The following is a 21255-nucleotide window of genomic DNA, read 5'->3' on the forward strand; positions in this document are numbered from 1 at the left end:
CACAAAATTTATTTTGCAATGAAATGAGGAAAGAAAATCAATTCCTAAAATTATGTCGTAATCTTGAGCTAGGTCAGAATAGGTGACTAAAAAATCATGTCGGAAGATTTTGTCATTAATTGAAAGTGGTAAGGTAACATTCGAATAAGATTTTATTTCACTTCCACTTAAAGTAGTTATTTTGATATTTGAATTAAAAGGTTTATACTTTATCAATTTTGAATTTACTTTCTTTAATATTTTATCACTTAACAGAGATACACTCGCTCCCGAATCTAAAAGTGCATAACATTTAATGTTTCCGATTTCCAATTGAATGACTGGCAATGCGCAATTCTGACCTAATTGATAAGATAAAGTATTTTGAGTGTTACCCTTTAAAGTTTGAGGGATTCGTTGGGATTTTATCGATCCCTTTGAAAGTTTAAATATCTTTGTTTTGGTACGGTAGATCTGTTATCTGTGAAACGGGGATTTTGGTTTATTGACCTCGTATGATAAGGGTTAGAAGCGTTCAAAATCATGTTGCTTTGATTTGTTCTGTAATTATTTCTATTGCGAGGGAAAGTATCCCTATTATTTGCCAAAGGATTGCTTTTGCTCCTACTGTGTTGAAACCAACATTGAGATGAAAGATGATTCCGACGACCGCAGTGCATACAAGATAGATTTCTTTGAGTTTTTTGTTGGGGCATTCTCCTATTTCTATCATCAAAATTTATTTTCTCTAATTGTTTGGAAATAGTATTTATCATATTATTTGATATTTCAGTTTGTTTGTTAAGAAATTCTGTCATTTTCTTTTCAATCGCTGTTTCGGGCTCTGTTACTACATTGTTTACTACCTCAAGTTCCGATGTGAATTTAATGTTAACCTCATCCAGTAAAGCATTTTAAACAGCTTCATTGAATGTTTTTGGGTTACGACTCAAGGCCAATCGCTTAAGTGATGGCTGGAGACCTTCTAAGAATTTTGCCAGTTTTGTTTGGTCGACTATAGTATCTGCATTTTCCTTAGATGAATTTTCAAGACCAAAATAGTTAATTGTTAAATTTGATAACCTAGATGAGTAACTTCGAATTGATTCACCTGGTTTTTGTCTGCAATTAGAAAATTGTTGTTGGCGGTGCAAAAGAGTAGATTTCTTTTCAAAAAATTTAGAAAATTTATTCTTAATGTTTTCATATTTCTTTTCATTTAGGAGTTCGGGATCATCTATAAAAAATTGCAATGCTGGGCCTTTTAGTTTACTTTTCATAACCGCGATATGTTCTGCATCATTCCATTCTGCTATAGTACCTACCTCTTCAAGATTTGTAAGAAAATATGCAACATTAGAAAATATTTCTCCGTCAAAGATGTTAACTAGATTTTGATAACCAGCTATTTTATTAGGGTTTGGGGTTTCTGCCATTTTTAATACACTAGTAAGTGAAATTTGTCAACAACATTTAAAGTACTAAACACTTAGAAATATTTACACTTGCATTGTTAATGCATAATTACAACGAAAAATTAAATTACCTGACAATATAAAATCATTCGAAAATAAATAACTCATTGCATATTACCATAGAGAGGGAAAAAAATTTTTTTTTTTTGGAAGCGCCATATTGTTACACGGCACCATATTGTTACGGTGGTTTACAGACACAAAACTACTACTTATCAATTTAACCTGTGATCGTTTTATTTTATGCATATATTGTTGAATTAATTTACATACTTCAACTATTTAAAATACTTAGATTAATAACACTTTAATAAAATACAAAATTTAAATAACAAATTAATTAAAAGGTTTTGATTGGTAACAAATAAACTAATTGGCATGGAGAGAACTTACCCATACTGATGTTCATAGTGGAAATTGGTGAACCTCAAATGACTCGGTTCTACTCTCTCTACTACTACTGCTACTGTTTTTTGTTGTCTTTTTTTGATCTTTTATACTAAACTTTTTGCTTGATAAAACTATTGCTAAATTCTGGAAATGAATTAAGTGACGATAAGCGTCACATTAAGCTTGCCAATAAATATATACATACAATAATTTTTAGCTGAAATCGGGTTGGAATTGAAATTTTTCTTTATATATATATATAATAAAGATAACTCGAATGAGTTCTGAGCAAATATTACTAAGCTTTTTTTTTTCATTTTTGAATACGTTGTTATGGTATATTTAATTTTTGTAATTATAAAGAAAATATGTGATTGCTGAATAATTTGTCATTTTTCACTAGGAGATGAAAACCGAGCTGTTTAAACGTGGCTTATACAATGTGATTCTGGTTGATTGGACATGGGGAAATGGACCCGATTACCTTCCAAGTGCTGAAAATACGAAGACTGTAGGAAAACACGCTGCCTATGTCATTAAAAACATAATGGTAAGAGTATGGTAACCCCTTACCGATCGGTTAATTTTCTAGAAAACGGTCATAAAAGTGCCTATCTTTTTACTAGTGTTATTTGATAAGTGGTGACATCTAGTTCGAAATAAACTAACTATCTACAATTAACTTAAAAATATGAAATACCTTAAAATTATAAAATGAGAAATAAAATATTTTCTGGGCAAAAGAAATGAATCAGTTTTATTCTTATTCCCAAGTATTTTTTTTAGTATTTTTATAACATTTAAAGTTGTGTGTTTGTAGAGTAATTGTGTAGTGTGACTCACAGAAAACGAATTATAAATTTAAATCCAATTAAAAGGAGTAGTAGGAAATATTATATTTGAATGTTATTAATAGCGTGTTACTATTGTAATAGTATAATGTTTTTATGTTTGCTCTAAATTAATTTATTCTATTTTATACCCGTCCTTGAACAGCCGACCCAATTTTTGGGCTTACGACTACTAATGTTCACCTCGAAAGCCTTGTAATTTTGAATCCTATCCAGAAGACAAGGGAACTCTGGATCAAGAATTGGGAGAAATTTTGCTTTCATAGAGAACTTTTTTATGGAACTAAACTGCCTTTGTGTTACATGGAGAGGAAAACCCCCCACGGTTTGCCTGACAGCAAGGGGACTCCAACCCATGATCCCTCTACCACTGAGGATATTTTCAGTCAACACTGTGACTGGTGTGAGCCGGGTGCGGAATTCGTATAGACCAGTCATTGCCGGGATTGACCTCTTTGGAAGTCGAACGCTCTATCTCCCGAGCCACCACGGATCGCTATGAATGATTAACATTTTACGTAATTATATTACCCTCGCTTGAATCACGGCATGAATTAATCGTATTTGAGTCCTTCCATACTATTAAGTGTTATGCACGGTATATTTTCTAGATTATTTTCATTTATTATGAATAATAATAAATAAAAATAGTCTATAAAATATACCGCAGTCTATATAATAGTCTATAAAATATACCTATAAAATATTTATTTTATTTATAGTGCTATTTAATTACCTTTATTGTGTTTTGTATCCTATCAGCTCTTTTGATCGGAATTTTTTTTTAAATTAAATAGTTTTTCTTGTAGAGGTCACAATTCTGTTATTCTGTGTTTCGGCACTGAGAAGCAGGGTTTTTTTTTTGTTTTTAATACCGTAATTGTTAGATGTCTGTTTTTAAGAAATAATTTCTTTATCCGCCTTGTTTTTAACTTTATTCATGTGTCATATTTTCTGTAAGTGTTTAATATTTAGTAATAATATACATAACTCTCGATTGAAAAACACAATAAATTAACCGTATTTTAGTTGTTCCACGGTATAAAGTATTACGTACGGTACATTTTATAAGTTTTTTTCTTTCTTTTATTGCGTTTTGTATCCTGTCAGCTATATTATTCGGAAATTTATTTTCGATTGATTACGTTTTTTTTTTATGGTTACTATTCTGACGGAATATTTGTTTATAGAACTGAAACTGTAGCATGTCTGTTTTGGTGCAATTATTTGCTTTATTCGCGGTGCTGAACTTCATTCGGGACTAACTTTTCTTATCTAGGTAATTTTCAAAAAGAATCTAACGAACAATTCAGGTTCAAATTTTGCAGTTTTTTTTACATGAAAATAAATTTTTATCTTTATCAAAATACAATTAAGAAAATTTCAATTACTTTAAAATTGTTCTCTTTGCCTCCGGCTTCATTTATATTTTAAAGAAATTTTTATGAAAAAGGAAATAATGAACCAAAATGTGCATATTTTAAAAATAAATAATTGACTCTTGGACATATCAGATATCAAACACTCTTGAATGAAGTATTTAAATATTGTACTTATAACTGTGCTTGCAGATTTCAATTGTACTTTCACGTTTTAAAAGATATCAGCGCCACCTTAACCTACTTGGCACAATTAATATTGATACCAAAGGGAGTTTTAATGTTGAACTCCGTATCTTTCAAACGTAAACGTAAATACAGTGCGAAAAAAAAAAAAAAGAAGAGCGGACTACTCTGAATAGTTTTTGATCGGATCACGTTCAAGGTCGAGGGGATGAGGTCAAATATGCTAATGAACAAGTGCAGACGATATTTTAAGTTACGGAACAAGACTTTAAAACATACTTTCTCTTAATAAACATAGCTTCTTTTCGACATATTTGGAGGTAGCCGCAATCTGGGAAATGTGGTCCCAATAGTTTGATCAGGAGAGCGGTCCAAAGTTTTGTTAGTTTTACTTTCTGCGGCCCTTAATGTTAGTTTTACTTTTTGAGTATTTCGCTAAATCTCGAAAACATTTTAAGCGAATTAAAAAAAAAATTGCACATAATCATAAAATTTTTTAGTTTAAAGATAATTTCATGCAAAAATCAAATTTTTGTAAATATTTATTATTTTTTATTATTTCATTTAATAATAATCGAAAAAAAAAACATGAACTGCAAGGTATAAAATTTTTTGCGCATAATTTTTAAGTTTGTAATTTTAAATGGCAAAATACAAAATTTGAGCTAAATCGGTCGAATAATTCCTGAGAAATCGAATTTTTAACAAGTCATATATTTAAAATTTGATTTCTCAGGAACTAATCAACCGATTTTGGTCGAATTTTGTACTTTGCCATTTAAAACTGCGTACTTTAAAATGATGCAAAACTTGTACGGCTTACGATTCAAAATTGTTTCGATGATTACTAAATAATGTAATAAAAAAAATAAATATTAACTAAAATTTATTTTTGCATGGAATTATATTTTTGGATAAACAAATTTAATAGCTGTGTGCAAAAAATTTTCAATTCGCTTAAAAAGATCCCGAAATATAGCGAAATAAGCAAAAAATTGAATTAACATTAAGGGATCTAATGTTAGGACCCCTTACCTGACCAAACTATTGGGACCATATTTATTATTTCTAAAAGTGGTTTTTAAATATCTATTTTTTCCTACTTGATAATTCCAGAATACTTATTTATAGAATTGTTGATTATTTATCTGGTATTTAGAATTTTTTTGTGTCAAACGGAAAAGTAGTTTTTGATGTGCATAATATTTTTTCCATGTAATCGACAAAACGCTAATCTTGACGCCTTACAACATAGCAATTATCATTGAAAGTATATAAATAGAAAAATTAATGAATAAAAGAATGGCTAAAATGTTATACTAATTCTTGGAAGTTAAAAACAAAAAGTCACCGAAACAAGTTATTACCCCGTGAATCAATTAACATTTGACATTTGTTTGATACGGTGATATCTGAATGAATTTGTACAATTAGAGTATTTTTTTCTTAGACTTATCGTTATGATAGGAAAAGAGTTAATAGTTAGAACAAAAAGTAATTATGAGTAGTATATTCGATGGTTAAAACTTAATAAATTCACTTTCTGTTCTATATTTGAAACATAGTTAATTCCGAGGTTGATAAATATATTACCATCAAATCAGTAGTTTTCAAATCTATGCTAAACTTGTTTATTTTCAAAGCGCTTATTTCTAAATTAATTTAAATGCCACGTCATTTTTTTTTCTACAATATTCTTTAAGGGCATGCGAAATTTTTTATTTATTTTAATGCAAAGTTTTTTTATATACTGAAAGTACTGTACACGCGACAAGAACTTTTTAGACTCTGTGTAAACTAAATACTAGCCTATAAAAAATTACCATTACAATAAATATGTAAATTTACATTAATTTGATTTTTACTTAATTTCAGAAACAAATAGGAGTTGGTCCAGAAGCGTTTCACCTGGTTGGTCATAGTCTAGGAGCACACATTGCTGGGTTTGTTGGAAAAAGCGTGAAACAATTGAGACGAATAACAGGTGATCCAAATTATAATTATTTATAAAATATGCATAATACCGTATAAGAAATATTTAATATAATATCTTATTGTTTATTGAAAATGTGAGGTAGCTAACTAAGAACTACGACTGCTTAGCCAATTAAACTACTTTTAACAAGCATATATTTTATTAAAGTCCAGCAAGAGAGGCTTTGAATAAAATTAACAGTGAGATAATGTCAAGCAAAAGGCACGATTTGTATAACGACTTTAGTCTCACGGCTGACTTTTGCCTGAGCATTTGCAACTCACCACCCTTATGCGGAAGCGTGCCTGGGCTATTGAAGCCTCATTGAATCTGACTTTACAGAGTGGAATTTATTGTCTCAAGACTTTGCAAAAAAACAACTTGTAAGCAGCGTGCGATATGTTATGAAACCAGCATAGCTGTGAAGAGGATGGACTGATAGTTAAGACACGGTTCCTAGCAGAACACTGAAGTTAAGCCTCACTCGTTACGGTCAGTAAGCAAATTGGTGGCCACTTTGATCAGCCTACGTAGGGAACGAGGGTGCAAGGTATTGGTCCTCGTTAAACTGTTCTACCGTAAAATCCTCAACTTTTCGCACAGGTCGTCGTGATACAAAAGCAAGGGAGCCACACCCTCTGTAGAGGATCAAAATTGCAATGGTATGTCTTCGTATCATCCTCAAGGATGTTTCCCAAACCGTCTCCAATAGCCCATTGTGCAAGTCTACTGCGACGTAAATAAAGTACCTACCTAGGGTGAAAAGAGGTAAAAAACTTAAATGCAATTTTGCAACATCATTTTTGGTCGATTTTACTTCGATGCGTAATAACCCATTATTTTGGATTTGTGGCGTTTACTTTTTATTATCATGGTTTTTGTCATAGTTTGATGGATATTTATTTATAAACTAGCTGAAAACCCGTTCTTCGCATGCTGTAAAAAAAGTAACGAATCAATAACTCAGTACTGAACAACACTACGAAATCTTGCTCAAAACTGAAAGGCATTTACCAAAACAATTGAAGAGCTAAGTGGAAGAGCCAAGTAAGTGACATTTTTAAGGGAATTATAATGAATCAGAGAAACTAGCGTAAAGTGGTTGCATCAATATGGGTATGTAGAATGTAACAGAATTGTTTTATCCTTCACTTTAAGCTTAATATAACTTATTCTCGTAAGCATGATTTTAATTTCAAATTAGATAGTGGTGAATAATATACAGCAAAGAATTTCTCATAAATTGGTAAAAAAATAGTTCGGATACCACCATTTCGTTGTTAGCTTTGCCGAAAATATCACTTACCTGGTTCTTCCACTTAGTTCTTCAGGAAATATAGATAAAATAATTAAAAAAAATTTTTTATTATTATTTGTTGCCCTTTTAAGTGGCTTTACTTTACTAAATCAAGCAAAACTCGTTTTTTGTATTTAATACCATCAGAATAAAGGTAAAAGGTAAATGTTTTAAGAGTCAACTTAGCATGACACTGATAAGTTATTTGTAAGTTCACTTTATTAATTAACATTAAAATGTTACTCTTAATTCTGACATAATAGTTAGAATCATAATTTTTTTTTAATTATTTTTTTTAAATAACGGCAGGCACTGAACTTTCGTTCTTCGCCTTAGAAGATGCCGGAAGTGTTGCTCATTTATCGTTACCCAGTGGACACCTGTGAACCAAAGTCACGGAGGCGAGCAACATTACACACGCCACACTGCCACAAATATCCGTTCATAGGGTGGGCCGCATTCATACATTCACACATCAGAAGACAACACGGAGAGAAAGAAACATCAATGCCCAGAGCGGGATTCGAACCCCCCAGCCATTGGCTTCGCAGTCAGGAACGCTAACCACTCGGCCACCTGGCCGGCGAATCATAAATTGTCATAAATTATAGCAGCATCAGAATTTTAATTTAATTAGAAAAAAAAATTTATTTATATAAATGAATTATTTGATAGTTCACTCTATTAAATCAAGAAATCTTTTTAATTACAAAACAAAATGTTGTTACAATTATTTTTTATCAACTAAGATCAGAATTTCTTTTAGTTTTGACATTAAATTTCTTTATACGAATGAGTTCCTGACAATACCCATTTAAGAAAAAAAATTCAAAATAATCTTTTATCAACTAACACTAGAAGATTTATGTAACAGTGACGTAAAATTTGTTACATAAATGAGTTGTTTACAAGTTTAATTTAATCAACATTGAAAGGCTTTATTCAATTCTGACATAAAACTTTGTTATGTAATTAAAATCCTTACATTTTTTTTAGATTAACAGAAAGTACTTTATGCAATTAGTACTCAACTTATTTTTTCATATCGCTATAAAGTTTAATTTAGTTATATCTTTTCGTTTTCAGCCCTAGATCCAGCTTTGAGTCCTTTTCAAAATAAATCTAAGCTTGAGCGATTAGATGTATCTGATGCTAACTTAGTTGATGTCATTCATACAAATGGTGGTTCTGAAGTTGGTGAGAGAATTACAAACTTTTGCTTACTTGCGTATTTTATATTGCTCAATCAAACTAGTATCATGTGTTGACCGTTGGTAATCAAAAGCAAGAGAGGAAGAGCATGATTTAAAAAGAACAAATTAAACTTTTTTAACCATTATTAACAAGAGAACGATCATCCAAGTGACACAAAATCGAAGTGCTCCTAAATAAAAATTTAGGGAAAATATTGCAAAATTATCCCGATAGTCTCTTAAGTTACATGCAAAAAGGGAAACGTTAGTAATTACAATTGATACGTAAAATGGGTAGAGGGAATAGTGTGGTTCTCACGGTTCGGTTTAGAGGAAAATTTAAAATGTTAATTCATGCCTACTTAAGACTTAAATATAGAATCGAAACAGCGGGTCTGAATAATAAAGTATTAGAAAGCGTTTAATTTTGAATAATAATTTTAGAAGAAGATTTAAATAAAGAAATAACATAAAAAGATTAGATGAAGCTTTTTATGTCACATCCCCCCTCCCCAAAAATCTTTTATTACCATCTAAAAATTTGAAGAAAAAAATATCTATTTGCAATGTTTTCCCTATGTTAGAAGAACAATTAACATGAAAAGAATAAAATTTGTAATCTTAGCATAAAATATATTATCAGTTTAAGGAATTATAAAAAACACACTTTTGTAAACATCATAACAATTTTAACATAGTTAAAACATTGTAATAATTGAAGAGTTTGATCTCCATTTTTAACAGTTTTTATGACATAACAGTTTTTTATCTGTTTAAGGAAAACAGTTTAAAGAAAATTTAAAATGCTAATTCATGCATACTTAAGATTTAAATATAGAACCAAAACTGTGGATGTGAATAATAAGTGTGAGAGTATGTAGTAAATCAAGTTTGCTACATACTTTGCCAGCATGCAATCGATCTAACTCATCTTCAATTATCGGTAAGGGGTCGTTCGTTTTTGAATTAAATTTTCTGTAATCGATGCATGGTCTTAGGCTATCATCTTACTTTTTGCAAAGAACTATTGGGGAGCAATAATCAGAGCAACTCTCTCTAATTATATCTGTCTTTAACCACTCAGATATCTTATCATTTACTTTTTGTTTTTCAGAAAAGGATAAACGTCTAGCTCTTTGACATACTGGGATGTCATCTTATAAAATAATTTTCATTGTCAACTTAGTGTCTTTAATTTAGTTTGGTTTGTAATTATTAATCAACACAGTTAGTTCATTTCTAATACAAGAATCATCAACATGTGCTAAATCAAGTTCATCATTACTATACGCATTGTTCATGTTAAATAAAAAGCATCCACAAAAACAAGGGTTATAAGTTAAATTCAAACCACAACACTTGCAGAAGTCTTCGTTCTCAGAGGAGCCTATTCGGATAATTACACCAGAAAAAAGCTGACCTAGTTTTATTAATTGGTCATAAACAGAGGGTGTTTTAATGCAGTCAGATGTTAATAGATTTGAGGAGGCAACGTTGACTTTCGACCCCGATGTATTGTGATTTATAGACATTTTCACTTTAATCAGTCTGGCTTCTTGTTTATTAATCAACACAGAATCAGCAACTTGTTTATTAACCAACACTAATTTAGTATTGAGTTCAAACGTAAATTCAGAAGCATTTTATTTCCTAATTGAATTAATTGGAAAAAAATCTAGAAACTGAAAAGTAAAAGAAAAAGTTATTTGACAAAAGGGCTGGATAACCTGAAATAGTTATAATTCAAAATGACTGTTTTTTCTGTTATAGATGTTCTGCATCTGTTACAATAAATTTTTAATTTTGATTATATTATTTTCAATATTGTAATTTGCTTCAGCTGCTCTTTGGAGATTCAAGAACAATTTTGTTTGTAAAGTATAGTATGCCAATATAATTTGCTTGATGACTAACGAATTATCTAAAGATGTCTTTAACTAATCGAAGTGAAAATTTAATTTTGCTCTTAAAAGCTTTTTTTTTCTTCTAGAAACAGAACAAAAAAAATGGTTTTTCTTTATCTTTTGAAACATATAATAATGCTTAAGCTGTTTTTAGGAGATGTGTCTGTTATTTGTAACACATAGTATACCTATATAATTTGCATGATAACTGATATGAAATGTTTTTTTTTCGAAGGAAACATGTCATTTCCTCGTGTTCGTTGCAAGTCTATGTGAAAGTTAAAATTCGTCTATGTTCTTACAAGGTCTTTTTTAAGTTCAAGAATATTGTCTGAAATTTGTAACTGTTAATATACCAACATAATTTTTATCATAACAGATTCAAAATGTTTCTTACTGATATCTATTATGACCCAGATCTATTTTGTTTCTAAAAGGCATCTATGATTTACTTCAGATTTATTTTATTCCATTTAAATTCTTAAACGAATCTATTATAACCCAGATCTATTAAGTTTCATAAAGTAGTCTACTTTGACCCAGAACTATTTCGTTTCTTAAAGGCATCTATAAACGCTGAAGAAAATTTATTGTTCCCATAATAATTTCCACTGAATTCAGACGTTAAATTTTATTTCGTTATCTATTTCATTTATTTGAGTTACTGATAATTTACCCAGTCCCTCTTTTTAAGGTATTTCGTAAATATTTCTCCCTGATGTAAGGTCATATTTGAGCTAAATTTAAGTATTATTATGGTTTAAGTAATTTTTTTTAATAAAGTAGTTATAATTAATATATTAATCCAGTTTTCTTTCATTAAAAAAATTGCATTTTGCAAAGGAAACACTAATCAAATTGTTGCTAACTACTTGTAACTAATGAGCCTTTCTCACATCAGAAACAAAAATAATCATAACTCAGCTTTATTAAAGAGTTTAGAAGTAGAAGTTCATTGTTTCAGAAGCTAAACTTCCTCTCACTGCTACCAAAACTGTTAAGTATTAAATAAGACGTCTAAAAATAATGGAAACAATCAACTGTCTAAAAAAATGCGCATTGAATCAAAAACATAACAATACACATGTGAAATATTTTCAAAAGATGCATTAATAAATACTAATGAAAAAACTCTTATTGCAGATTAGGAATGAGGAAAAAAAGTAGTTTGATTTGAGCTACTGACGTGCTGGCTTTTGTTTCCGATAGCTGCAGTCAAAACATAGAAATAATGCACGTGTTATTTAAAATGGAGATATCTCCAGAAATATTAGTGAGATCGAACAAATAAAAATAGACGTGTTTGATATTTGGAACAAGCTTTTTAAATTGTAGTGAATTCGACGCTCACACCCAAACTCAGCGCTATCTCCAGAGAGCGCTCCAGTCACAGGGAGTGGAATGGGGATTAATTTTAGTGATTTTTTCGGAAGAATCCAAATCAGCAATAAAAAAAAATAGGAGATGCCCATTTAAAATTTTTAAGTTCCCTTTCTTTCCTAAGAGATGAGGTACCAATGAATTCAGTCATCTTTTGAAAATATTTTGAACGTATACATTTAGATTTTTGATTCGATGAGTATTTCTAGAGATACTTAATTATTTCCATGCTTTTCGGAAGCATTATTATTATAATCTCATTTCAAGAATGAAAATCGTAAAAAGGCAACCAATTAATTTAATTTAGAAAAAGAAAATAATATTATATTTGATAAAAAAAAAGTAAAGAGTNTTACCTATAGATGTCTGCTACTAATACTAGGTAGAAGTGAAAATTTAATTGTGCTCTTAAGAGCTTCTTTTTTTCCAGTAACAGAACAAAAAAAAATTTTTTTTTCCTTCTTTAGAAACAGATAATAATGCTTGAGCTGTTCTTAGAAGAAAGTGTCTGTTATTTGTAACACATAATTTTTTTTTCAAATGGCAGGCACTGAACATTATTCTTCGCCTTAGAAGATGCCGGAATTGTTACTCATTTCACGTTACCCAGTGGGCACCTGTGAATCAAAGTCACGAAGGCGAGCAACATTACCCACTCCACACTGCCTCAAACTCGTTCATAGGGTGGGCCACATTCACACATCACACACAACAGAAGACAACACAAGAGAGACAGAAACATCCATGCCCAGAGCGGGATTCGAACCCGCAGCCATTGGCTTCGCAGTCAGGCGCGCTAACCGCTCGGCTACCTGGTCGGCTGTAACACATAGTACTCCAATATAATTTGCACGATAACTGATTTAAATGTTTTTTTTTTCAAAAAAAACATGTTATTTCCTGTGGAATGGGGATTAATTCTGGTGATTTTTTCGGAAGAATCCAAATCAGCAATAAAAAAATGGGGGATTTCTATTTAAAATTTTTAAGTTTCCGTTCTTCCCTAAGAGATGAGGTACCAATGAATTCATTCATCTTTTGAAAATATTTTAAACGTACAGATTTAGATTTTTGATTCGATGAGTATTTTTAGATACTTGATTATTTCCTTACTTTTCGGACGCATTGTAGAACTTTAAGTATCGAAACTGTTATCAGACAACTGTTATTGGAAAAATCATTCAAAAAAGGTAAAAACTATTGTTATAACAATTATTATTATAATCTCATTTCAAGAATGAAAACCATAAAAAGTTAACCATTTAATTTCATTTAGAAATGGAAAATAATATTATATTTAACAAAAAAAAAGTAATGCTTAAAAATAAGCACACTTGATGATAAAGAGGCTTATTAACGCCGAAATCGGTACTATTTTAAATAGGACTCATGTTTCAAATCTCTTTCATTTATTATATTTGGTTCATGCTTTTTTTTAGAGACTAATGGCACTATTTGATCATAATTTTCAGAACCTGAAGTTGTTATACTATACTAAACACAATTATGTCAATAAGCTCCAATTGTAAAATCAAACATCGTTACTAGGTCTAATCATAAATAAAACAAATGAATTTGATTTAAATGCACAGTTTAATGGCACAAAAGCTCTGATTGACTTCACTGTACCAAATTTATACGATACTACGTAATCTCGGAGACAAAATCAAATGGTATTAGAAACTATGTCTGGCACAATAAAAGAGAATTCAATTGGAGAGTTACTAGGACGTAATTCTTGCTTACCTAAGGAAAGCAAAAGTCTTATTTGGGACTTTTTAAAAAGAATGGGTAAAAATGTATGGGTATTTACTAAGGGCAGAAAAATGATTTTATGGTTTTGTTCATTACTTTTTACGAATTATTTTCAGGAGATGTAATTGGAGATATTAATCCATTGGGACATGCAGATTTCTATCCAAATGGAGGAACAAATCAACACAGTTGTCGACACTACATTTTAAAATCCTATTTAGCTCTCGATTTCTTATATGGTACGTTTATATATAGATATAGTTTTATATTTTATAGTTTTCTGTACAAAAAGCAAAAGAAAATTGAATTTTTAAATAAAATCTTGAAATAGTTTTACATGAACTATATGAAACATATTAATTTAGAAAAACGTAAAGTAGTTTAAAATAGTTAAGCTTTGTTAGGTAATGTAATCTTATGTAATCATAAAATTTTAGATGGTAATATAATTTTATATGTTAATATGGTTTCATAGAAAAAATTTTAAGAAAAAGAAAAAAAAACTAAATTTAAAAAAAATAGAATTTTTCAAATATTTTAAGTAAACTGTATGAAATATGTTGATTAAAATAAACATCAATTTAAAACAAAATAAAACGCTTAATAACTCATTTATAGTTTTGAATGGAGAATGATTTCTCTTTTTTATTAATAAAGAAACATTAAAGAGTTCAAAAGTAAAAAAAAGTATTTTACTTTTAAACTTGTAGAAATCAACATTTATTTAATTTATTTACACATTTATTTTTAAATTTTGTACAGCATGATAAACGAAATGCTATGACGGAAGGGAAGAAAATATTCCACAAAGTTGCGAAGCAAAAGTAAAAAATTTCCATGCGCTTCATATTTTGGTGCACAATCTGCAATATGTTTAATTTAGATATTTTTAACAATCAGGCTAAAACAAAACAAAAAAGTTGCCTTCAGTTTGTTGATCTGATCGCTATCATTGAAAGTTAACCGATACAGTGTTACGCACAGAGTGCGTCCAGCTTCGTGATGTAGCGCAAAAGCGAGGCCAATAGAAGATCTTTTTACCAGTAAATTGAACCGAAAGTGTTTAGAATGAATAACGTCCAGCCACAGTCTAGAAAAATAATAGCCGGTGCTGAAAAAAAACGTTACTAATCTTCTATGGAAAAGGGAAAACTTATACCTCATGTTTTAAAAGAGGTTGCAACGCAGAATCGGTTAAGATTCAAAAGTTATACTATCGTTTTAAAAGGTTCTATACCACACTGAGAAAAAAGTATGATCAAAACTACCAGAAGATGGTAAATTTTACCGTGTTTCTGGCTCCATGATAACAGTAAAAAGCTCGGAAGTGTTTACTGAAATGCTACAGTAATGATTTTCGTAAAATTAGCAATAAAATATTGTTTATTATCTGTGATAAAAATTTGGTAATTGTGGTAAATTCTGTTAATTTTATCATGATATCTTAAAGCGTAGTATAAAAACCATTTATTCAGTTAAATATTTTTTTCAGTTCCTAAATGTATGATAATAAGAACTATAATTTAAAAACCAGAATTACCGATAAACCAATATTATATGAACGGGAAACATTACCAAGTGAATGATTTAAATGCCGTATATTTTGGTTTTATTAACCAGAATTTTATTTATTTTCTACTAGAAATATCATTACGATAAAGTACAGCAATTTTATAAGGATTTTTTTCTCCGTGCTGGTGCAAATCATTGGAAATTAAATTTTAATAATTAAAATATTACCGCATTCTCCAAAGCTGTATTCTAGCGTGAAATAATTCAAATGAAACAAAATTCAAAAAATTCAATTCTTGCAATCAAAATCGAAAAAAGCGAAATTTGAGCAGAATATTTCCATGAAAAATAAGTTCGACGTCTAAATGATTAAATAGATGGAATTTGATTTTTTTTAAAAATCTTTTTTCTTAGGTTTCATTTTGTAGAGATTTCAATATAATATTTTCGTCGAAATTCCCTCCGTACGAAATATCTTAAATCTTTATACAAGTGAAATCAGGAGAAAATTTGATGCATGATTTCTTTTATCTTTCAGCAACTATATCTTTAGTTCCAAGAATCTGCAGTCATATGCATGCAGTGCAGTATTATAAAGCCTCAATTAATCCTAACAAATGTGAAATGGTTGGTGTTCTTTGTCCTGATTATGAGAGCTTTTTATCAGGAGAATGTGACTGTCATCAGCATTTCAAGAATTGTGCTGTCATGGGAATGAATTATGAACAGTACATCAAGATGAACAATGAATCATTAACAGACACTATTGATGGATTTCGAAAGTTCTATTTAAACACAACCATAGCATATCCATATTGTGGTGAGTAGTTAAAACTGCTTGTTGCTCATTTTTGCACGAATACGTTTAAAAATAAATTTTTGTAAAAATTTGATTTTCGTTTAAACGCTGAAACTGAATTAAAACTATGTTTCAAATACAACTTTATATTAAAAATTATCACAAATTCCACTGATTTTAAGTTATCTATTCTAAATAGAATGCATTTGCGGATTAAGAAAAAAGCTGTTTTAAAAACAAACAAATTAATGTTTATTTTAAGTAAGTAATCTTAAGAAGCTGAATCAGTAATATTTTACCAAATTAGAAACTTTATTTGCTTTAGGAACGTATAAATAGGAAATTGTAATCTGCATAATTCAAGCTCTCAAAACAGGCATCCATTTTCAAGACTTGCCAGACCTGAATGCTGTTTTATTTTCTATTCATATATTTTTAAAGTGAATGAAATTTTTAACCTGGTAGGAATGCTCATTTATTCATTTTTTATTTTTATTTTTACGTAGAAAGTTTTTGTGAACCACACGGGTCATGTAGTTTGTCTGTTTTAATAAATTTTAAAATTAACCAAATTTAATTTAATCTTTTTCGTAAAAAGTTAATTCCATTTATATCAGGCGAATTCGTACGAGTTATATTGTACTTTTGTGTTTTAGTACTTCCTGTTGGATCAAAAACCCTCTAATATAACTGTATTGTTAACTGAATTAAGTTTTAAATAAATCTATAATGAGTAATTCCGCAGAAAAAGGTTTTTTTTATGAGAAAATAGAATTTCTTTCTGAGAAATTTCCACAAATAATTCTAAAATTTCTGAAATTTGTCTCCATGTTTTAATTTGTACATGTTTTAATTTCTTGGCTGATTAAGTTTAGGGAAATAATGTCTCAACCCACAGTATTTACTGACTTTTGCGTATGAAAAATTTAGGAAATTTTACAGAGAATACATGAACAGAACTCTTTAATTAAACTAAAAAAAAAAATTCTTGTAATTACAGTTCATCAAACGACATCAAAATGTAACTTTAATGTTAATTACAATAAAATTTGATAATCGGACATTTAACAATAAAATTAAGTACCTGATAAGTTACAGAAATTACTGAAATTTATCAGTAAATAAATTTAAAAAATTATGAAATGACAAAAATTTTGTTCGAAAATCGAATCAGAAGTAATTTCTTAAAATGAATGAAACTTTATAGCACTTTTTTGCGGAACTAAATTTTTGAAATTTTTTTATCCGAGTTTTTATGTTCATTAAGTTTAAAGATTAATATCTAATAACACTATTTATTGATTTTTACGTAAAAAAATATTCATATTAACAGATATTGTAATTATGAGTTAAATTGATGACCTGCTTAAAATCTTTTTTTAATTATTTTTACAGATAATTAATTACATTTATCAGCTTTTACAAATGAATAATTTTGAGCATTAGTCTCTCTTTACATATTTTAAGTACTTTTTGTGAAATCAAAGTATTATTATATAACTACGTTCATTATATAAAAATATAAAGACATTGGTATTCACAACAAGTTGCAAATTAATTCGAATAATTTTATTTTCTTTCATTTGCAAAGCTTAGTAAGAGTAAAATTAAGTATTTGATATAAGTTACACAAGTTCTTAAAAAATAAAATAAAGCAAAAAAAATGAAAAATTTTCCCGAGAAAGTTAAAATGGAAATTTACTTAAAAATTAATACGACTCAGTATTTTTTTACTTCTTTTTGCAAATTTTTGTACAGTGAGTAATATTCTGAATATTCAAAAGGAATATTCTGAATAACCTGTGATTTAATGACTGAATTTTTATGCTATTAAAGACTCAGATTTAATGGCTTCGTGGTAAATAATATGTTAATTAATTAGTGCAGACAATATTTTCAAGTTACGAAATCTGGCACAAAGTAGTTATTAATTAGAATATTTAAGCTTGGGTTCACGAACCAATGAGATTTAGTGTGAGACATTACGATTATTAGATCAATTGTTATTCAGAATGTTGCTTTTTTTCCACACTGTACATTATATACCTTTCATTAACAAGCATTCTTTTCCTTTTGTATAAATGTTTTCGAAATATTTTATTTTAAACTTCCAAATATTTCATATTTATCAATTTATAAATTGTTTCATTTTAGATTACAGTAATGATTTTAGAAATGTCTCAACTTCTTAGAGACGAAATGCATATTTCTTCTTTTAAAGCACTACAGCCTGCTACAGGCCAAGACTATCCCAAGTTGTCTTTGTGATTTGGCAGCAAGGCTCTTCCAGTTTTTCATATTTGCTACATGAAGGAAATTAATATTTATTGCAACAAGACTTTCAGAATGACATGAAACATTGAGTATCTTTTTTTATCGAGTTATGCCATATTCCTTTTTACAAAGGAAAAGACACTTATATACCATGAAATTTTACCGTTTTAGTAGCTTGTTATAAATAGTTACTATTACTTGTATGGCAATTGCTAGTAGTCAGTACCAAGTAACTTCAAAAAAAGAAGTAGCTTGTAGTATTTAGCTACTATTGCTTGTTTAGCAAATAATAGTTGTTATTAACAAGTACCTTCAAAGAAAAAAGTAGCTTGTAGCTACTATTACTTGTATAGGAATTACAACATACATTACAACAAGAAGCATTAAAAAAGAATCCTTGTAAAATGTGTTTTGACTAAGTATTTGTTTGTCTCTAGAACAATAGTTTACAACATTGTATATTTAAAATATTTGTACTTCAAAATGTAATATTTTCACTTGTAATATAGAATATTGCATATTGGCTTAAGTGTTGGAAAGGAAACTGCACAAATCTTATTAAATTAATTGTACCAAGGAAATTGAAAAAAAAGAAGTTAATAATTAACTTATAAATATGCATTGAAAGTTAGATTAGTCAATGAAATTCAAGTAGCACGTCAGTACGTCTTACGCTAAATAAGTAGCTAACATTACATCGCATTCACATAAAGTCAACGCTGCGTGCTTGAAGCACCTTTCACCACATTGACCGCTGCCTCTATCTCTATGTTTGAGGCTTCCGTATCTTGGAAACTATCCATTATTGAACGTTGCGTAAATGAGAATTTTTTCTCAGAATATTTTGAAGAACAACATATTAAATTTTCTGCCTATTTGACAAAGAATTCATTTCCATAAGATTTGTACGGGGTCCTTTTACACTTTTAAATTATATATATGAATAAATTCACTATACATATCGATGAATATCGATATACTTCAATGTCCAGATTTGAACAGCTTCTTTGTTTTGTGAATATATGATACAATGCAATGTGTACAGATTAATAACTTCAACCTATTATGATTATGTAGTATTCCGTATAATATGATATAATATGAAATCTGTATATAATTCATTCTGTATAATATGAATAACATCATTGTATTGTGAATATATGATGAACTGGACGGTGTATATAAGAATAACTTATTTCTATTGTAAATATATGTCACAACTGCACTAGGTATATATGAATAAGCTCACACTCTTGTTAATATGTGACACACTACATTGTGCATATTAAGAATAACTTATATGCGTTGTGAATACATGGTAATAGTTTCTCTGTATTATTACTGCTGTGTACTTTTAAATAAAATTTCAAAATAATGTTTTTTTCCTTATTTTATAAATAGGGCCGATTAAGCAACCTGAATGGATTCAATAAATTGACTCATTCCTCATATATATGAAAATTTAATGCTTCTTAGACCAGCTGTTTCAATTTTTTCCGTCTATCGAACCCAAAATAATCCCATTTTTTTATAGCGGGACTCCGATATCATAAAGTTCTATTGCTAGCAATTTTAAATGCTAATTATTTAATTATAAATAAACATTTAATTATTTTGAAAACATTTAATTATAAAATTTAAAAATATTTGCGAACTTATCATAATTTTTTAGATCGAGAGATTTATTTGAAACTGGTTTCATATTTAAATATTTGCGCCATATATGTCAAAAACACTCAATTCATATTTAAAAATATTTATCGAATTTTTAAAAAAATTTTTATTTAGTCCAATTCAAGAAAAAAAAACAGTTCATATATAAAGCTGACATTAGGATAGACATTTTGCGATTTTTTTTTAATAATTTCTTAGATCAAAGAAACTGGTTTAATATTGAAATATGGGTGTCATATTTGTCGTAAATACCCTTATATATTTAGAAAGATATAAAATTTTTGAAAAATGCCTATTAAGACCAATCTACACAAAAAGCAGTACATATATATATAATGGGATAGACACTGCATTTTTTTTTTTTTTTTGCATTGTGGGATTTATTTGAAACTTATTTTATATTAAAATTTGACTCTATGTTTAGAAACATTTATAAAAAAAATTTCTGAAAAGATCTATTAATACAACCAACACAATAGCAATACATATAATAACTAATATTAGGAGGGATCAGTTTGAAATTTTTTTATAATTTTTTGCATCATGGGATTCATTTCAAACTGGTCAAAGTGGTTAAAATATCAGGGACATATTTTCCGAAAACCACCATAGATGTTTAAGAATATTTATAATTTTTTTAAAAAAATGTCTCAGTTAGTCTTATAGAGCTAACCTTAGGGTGGGAGCCGTTGTTGCTCAGGGGATAAAGCTTTCGCCTTCCAATGAGGTGAACCGGGTTCGAATCCCTGCGATGGCTGGTCGATACGAATTCCGTTCCCGACTCGCACCGATCACAGTGCTGACGTAAAATATCCTCAGTGGTAGACTGACTGATCATGGGTTAGAGTTCACTTGCTATCAGGCTAACCATAAGAGGTTTTCGTGGTTTTCCACTCCATGTAACGCAAATGCGGGTTAATTCTATCAAAAAATCCTCCAAGGAAGGTAAATTTCTCCCAATACTTAGTCCAGGAGTTCGCTTGTCTTCTGGATAGGGTTCAAAATTACAAGGCTACGGCATTGAATACTAGTAGACGTAAGCCCCAAAATTGGGTCAGCTGTTCAACGACGGTTATAAAATAAAAATAACCTTAAATAAAAAATTTGCAAATTTTTTTATAATTTTTTAGATGGAGAGATTAATTTAAAGCTAGGATAATATTTGTCGAAAATACCCATATATCTTTAGAAATATTTATCGAAGCGATTTGAAACAGTCTTATTTAGACCAA

At 29.2% G+C, this 21255-nt stretch overlaps 1 protein-coding gene across 1 annotated transcript; it reads left to right on the plus strand.

The window, feature by feature from the left end:
* Positions 1-2247: 2247 nt before the first annotated feature.
* LOC107455608 (pancreatic lipase-related protein 2) lies at positions 2248-19724 on the plus strand (the record flags this gene model as incomplete). Its single annotated transcript, XM_043050426.1, is given in 6 exon segments — positions 2248-2394; positions 6136-6244; positions 8619-8729; positions 13881-14003; positions 15815-16096; positions 18230-19724. Coding segments are annotated over 6 exon segments (810 nt in total), but the record flags the coding sequence as incomplete, so codon positions are not given.
* Between the last annotated feature and the right edge of the window lie 1531 nt (positions 19725-21255).

Source organism: Parasteatoda tepidariorum, unplaced genomic scaffold, assembly GCF_043381705.1.
Source record: "Parasteatoda tepidariorum isolate YZ-2023 unplaced genomic scaffold, CAS_Ptep_4.0 HiC_scaffold_322, whole genome shotgun sequence".
NCBI classification, from domain to species: domain Eukaryota; kingdom Metazoa; phylum Arthropoda; class Arachnida; order Araneae; family Theridiidae; genus Parasteatoda; species Parasteatoda tepidariorum.